At 42.3% G+C, this 4,730-nt stretch overlaps 1 protein-coding gene across 1 annotated transcript; it reads left to right on the top strand.

The window, feature by feature from the left end:
* The first annotated feature begins 985 nt into the window (after positions 1–985).
* Positions 986–3,909, top strand: LOC140764560 (putative disease resistance protein At1g50180). Its single transcript, XM_073103178.1, has one exon. The coding sequence runs from the start codon at positions 986–988 to the stop codon at positions 3,833–3,835; it is 2,850 nt and encodes a 949-aa protein (XP_072959279.1). The 3' UTR covers positions 3,836–3,909.
* Positions 3,910–4,730: the final 821 nt, after the last annotated feature.

Here is a 4,730-nt window from a genome sequence, read left to right as displayed (position 1 = left end):
TTTAGGATAAGCCTAAACAAAACATAGTGATAGGTGGTCTTAATTACAGCTTAATTCCAACATCTGCACTTCCATTGTTAGACGCCTCGTGTTGCACCTTCAAAGAGGCCACTTGGAAAGTTAAAAATGCAAATTTTTTTTGTCATTTGCTAACAACTTTAAGCAGCTGTTTGGTACTCCAATAGTAAGTCACCGAAACAAATCACAAGCAAAAGAAACGTGCAAGCTCATGTAGAACAAGTAAGGCAGACAAAGATATTGCAAATTGCCAACCTCACGAATTGTTAACATTGCACAGCACATCAGGAAAGGTCGCTGGACTTGGCTGGCAAGCATCTTAGATCAACTGGTCCGAGAGGAAAAAAAAAATGGTGAGAAGGCTTCTCCGCCTAGGGTGCTCTATATAGAAACTAATATACAAATGATAGTTGTATGTAAACAAATAAACATTCGAAACCTAAGCACATTTTGTAGACTGAAAAACTTTTCAGTATCATCAAAAGAAATCGAGCAATATAAGTGAAAGCAACCTGCTACCTGCTTATATGCACAAAATAAGTAAATGATTAATCTAGATCCAACAAAAGTAGAACTGCTAGACATGCCGAACTTTCCTGCAATTCGAATCTTGGAAGCCAAACATTAGCTGCCAAACCAGTCAATGATTGGTTTGATGGCGAAATATCAGCTGCACATCGGCTGCACTAAGTTCCTATATTTTGGTGCTGTAGGGAGTCCTCCCGAAGTTTTTTATTGGTCAACACGAATCTTGCGAACTTGTTTGTTAGTCCCACGTTAAATGAGTGGTATTGGAGGGTTCCAGGTATGCTTGTTTATTCTAATATTCCCACCATCCGCTCTCTCATAATTGATCAACTATGATATTTGCAACCAGGGAAATTGCAACCAATTCATCAGCTGCTCAAGCATTCCTCAATCTTTAGATCTTACTCCAAATAAGTTCCAAATTTACATATATAGATCAATGGTGGATGTTATTGTTTCTCAGCTGGTTTCCAATCTTGGCAAGCCGATCATCCAAGAAATCGGCCTTCTCTGGGGCGTGCGCAATCAAGTGAATTCACTGTCAGCAGAGCTGCGTGCCATTGAGTGCTTCCTGAAGGACATGAGCTTCCGTCAGCGGCAAGACGAGAGGACGAAGAACTGGGTGTTGGAACTAAGGGATGTGGCTTACGAAGCAGAAGACATCGTCGAGACTTTCATGCTCGATGTTGACATGCACGGTCCTCTCCGAAGAGCAGTAAGACACCACGATATTGCAAGAGATATTGAACGTGTACTTGCCAAGATTAAGGAGATTACTGATCGTAGGTTCAGATACAGTGCTACTCCTGATGAACGTGGAGGGGAAGGCTCCAGTCGCGCCGCAAGTAGTATCTGGAGACGGTCTTTTCCTCATCTTGGTGATGATGTTATTATCGGACTCGACAACGATGCAAACTCGTTGTTGCAAAGGTTGTTGGCTCCTGGTGGTCGACGAGAGGTAGTGGCTATCACCGGTATGGGTGGTAGTGGCAAGACAACTCTTGCTACTATAGTTTACAACAGAGCCTCTAAAGCTACGTTGCATTTCCAAGGCTCAAGAAGTACCCTTTCCAAAGAAGAAAACTTTCAAAATATGTGGGCCGGGAAGTATTTTGATGCTTGTGCATGGGTATCAGTGAATCAAGATCCTGATGTTGGAAACGTTTTGTGGGAGATAATGGACCAGGTAGATTTTCCAATGTCCTCGCAATTGAGGAGTGAGGTGAGTTTTCCACATGGAAGGGATACGTGGATAAGACGGAAACATGCAGAGATGCTATGCCAGTTCTTGCTCCACAAAAGGTTTCTAATAGTCTTGGACGACGTGTGGAGGAATGAAGTCTGGGACCAAATAAAGGTAGTCCTTCCAAATTGTGCAAATGAAAGTAGGGTGATAATCACTACCCGATCTATGGAGGTCGCTAATTATGTTGACACTTCTTTCAGTCCCTATGTGATGCAACCTCTAAACGATGAAGACAGTTGGAAACTCTTTCTCAGTAAAGTCTTCCAGGCGCCAATTCTGGAAGGTAGACCAATATGTCCTCGGGAGCTTGACGATCTCGGCCACTGCCTCTCAGAAAGATGTGGAGGTCTCCCTCTTGCGTTGGTAGTCTTAGGATCTCTACTGTCCAGGAAGGAGAAGAATCCAGTAGTATGGTTGAATTTGGTCAACAACATGGGTTGGGAATCCTCAGATGTACGTAGGCAATGCTTAGAGATACTATCTTTGAGCTATCATGACCTGCCTAATTATCTGAAGCCTTGTTTTCTCTACTTGGGTTCTTTCCGACAAGGTTCTGATATATGTGTGTCCAAGATGGTGGAGTGGTGGGTTGCAGATAATTTAATCGATGATTCCATTGTACAGGAGCAAGGAAAGACGACGAAAGAAATCGCTATTGATTACTTGGAAGAGCTAATCCAAAGGTCACTCGTTCAAGTGCTGAGGAGGGGTTCTGATCAGGCTCCTAAGAGGATACGTGTTCATGATCTGATAGGAAACTTATCGAAATGGGAAGCTAGAGAAAGTCGATTTTTCCAAACTACAGATCCTACTTCTCTAAATGCAGAGAAGATACCATGGGAGATCACACATCGTCGTCTTGCGCTGCATGTGGACTCTTTGCATTATTTGTCCATCCTCAATTCCACAAAAAGACTGCGAGCACTGTTGGTAATTCCCAGAAATAGGATTGATTATCAAATTGTTGCAGGACGTGCGCATACTAATTATAGACCCATTCGACGCATCCTAAATATGGTACCTCTTCTTCTCCGCAAACTTCTTACAATCAACTCGCCGCCCACCAATAGCATGAGATACTTAAGAGTGCTGGAGCTGGAGGGATTGCGCGGTGTTAATTATCTTCTGTTACCTGAAATCAGTATGGTTCATCTAAGGTATTTGGGACTGAGAGACAGTGAATTAATACGCTTACCAATATCAGCAAGAAGTGCCCGACATCTGCAAACATTGGATATTAGAGGTACAAGCATAGAGTTACCGAAAGAATTCTGGACGCTTAGCATGCTCCGGCACTTGTATTTGAATCGCGTATCTCCTCCAAGACTTTGTGGCTTAAGAAATTTACAAACTCTACACCAAGTAGTTCCTGGCAGCTGGGTAGAGGACTTGCCAACGCTTATCTACCTCCGAAACCTTCGAATTGATGAGGTATCAGAATCTTACCACAGCTCCCTAGCTAGCATAATCAGAGAGTTACCTCGTCTTTCTTCTCTGAAGTTACTTGGAGAATCGATTGCATATGAGGTGATTCCAACAACCTTGACACATTTCTTCCTCTACAAGTTGAAGTTGGACGGGCCAATACAGCCAGCTCAGTTACCTAGCTACAATGAATTTTTGTGGTATCTCACCAAGCTAACATTGGTTCGCTCAAGGTTAGAGAGAGATCCAATGCCAACTTTGGAGCAGCTGCAGAGCCTCAGAACCTTAAAGTTGAAGGATGATGCCTACTACGGGCCAACAATGGTATGCTCTCCAGGTGGGTTTCCAAATCTTCAATATTTGAAGCTAAGCAAGCTAAGTATTGTGACATCCTGCATACTGCATCCGGGGTCACTACGCAGTCTAGCACGGTTGTCTATCCATCGCTGCCCATTAGAAATGCTTCCCGAGGAATTACAGTATATTCGAACACTTACGGTATTGAAGTTGAAAGATCCCCACCATGCTCTGCTACTTCGGGTCCAGGAGGGGCAAGGAGAAGATTGGTACAAGATTCGACGCGTGCCTTCTATTATCCTACGCAATGGCAGAAAGTAGATGATCATCCTTTGTGTCAGCATTTCTTCTTCCAGTCTCCAAAGACGTTGCAATATGTATATTTATCTTTTACCAATTTGCTCTCTGCTACTTTTCTAGTCTATGAGTGTGATTTGATAAAATTTCTCCATTTTCTAGAAGTTCCTTCTCTGGTAGAGAGAGTGGAGTGATATTAGTCACTACCCTCTATATGGATGTCGCTAATTATGTCGATACTTCTTTCAATCCTTATGTGGCATGAATTCTAAACGATGAGGAGAGTTGGGAACTTTTTCTCACTAAAATCTTCTGGGCATCAAATATAGAAACCAAACCAGCCTGTCCTTTTGAACGTACTTGAGGATCTTGGCTGCTACCACTCAAAAGATGCGGAGGTCTTCCTCCGCATTTGTTGAGACACTAAAAGTGGAATGCAATAAGAAACGAAAAAAAAATAAGGAGATATAAATTTTACATGATTCACTCAACTAGAGCTACATTCATGAAGATCCTACTAGTTTTATTATATAGAACAAAAGAAATTTCAAGAGAGAAATCCTTTCAACCCAAAAACTAAGAACTTCACGCTCTCTCTCTCTCTCTCTCGTTTTTCTCTTTACAAAGCTCTGTAGGTTTTGCAATGCTTTTTCACACACTTTGCAACTCCTTTATGAACAAGTTATAGATATAGGTCTAGTGAAAAACCTAACCATGTTTGCCATGGATTCGTCGGAGCATTCAAATGCTCGACATAGACGTAGGGAAGACTCACCTGGGTGTTTGAACGCCTTATGCTATGTTCAAATGCTCAAGTGATTTTAGACATCGAGAAAAATCATCCGAAACTTGTTGTAACGTCGTCGTGATGAGTCATTCTCGAAGAATGGCGTTTGAACGTCTAAAAGAGCCATTTCAA

The sequence above is a fragment of the Typha angustifolia genome, chromosome 8, assembly GCF_048772165.1.
Source record: "Typha angustifolia cultivar Huaian chromosome 8, ASM4877216v1, whole genome shotgun sequence".
Lineage (NCBI taxonomy): Eukaryota > Viridiplantae > Streptophyta > Magnoliopsida > Poales > Typhaceae > Typha > Typha angustifolia.
The sequence above is the reverse complement of the archived record's forward strand: the minus strand, read 5'-3'. Positions and strand labels throughout refer to the sequence as shown.

What these genes read in the sequence shown, in the direction of transcription:
- LOC140764560 (XM_073103178.1), top strand. Translation starts at nt 986, where the DNA reads ATGGTGGATGTTATTGTTTCTCAGCTGGTTTCCAATCTTGGCAAGCCG.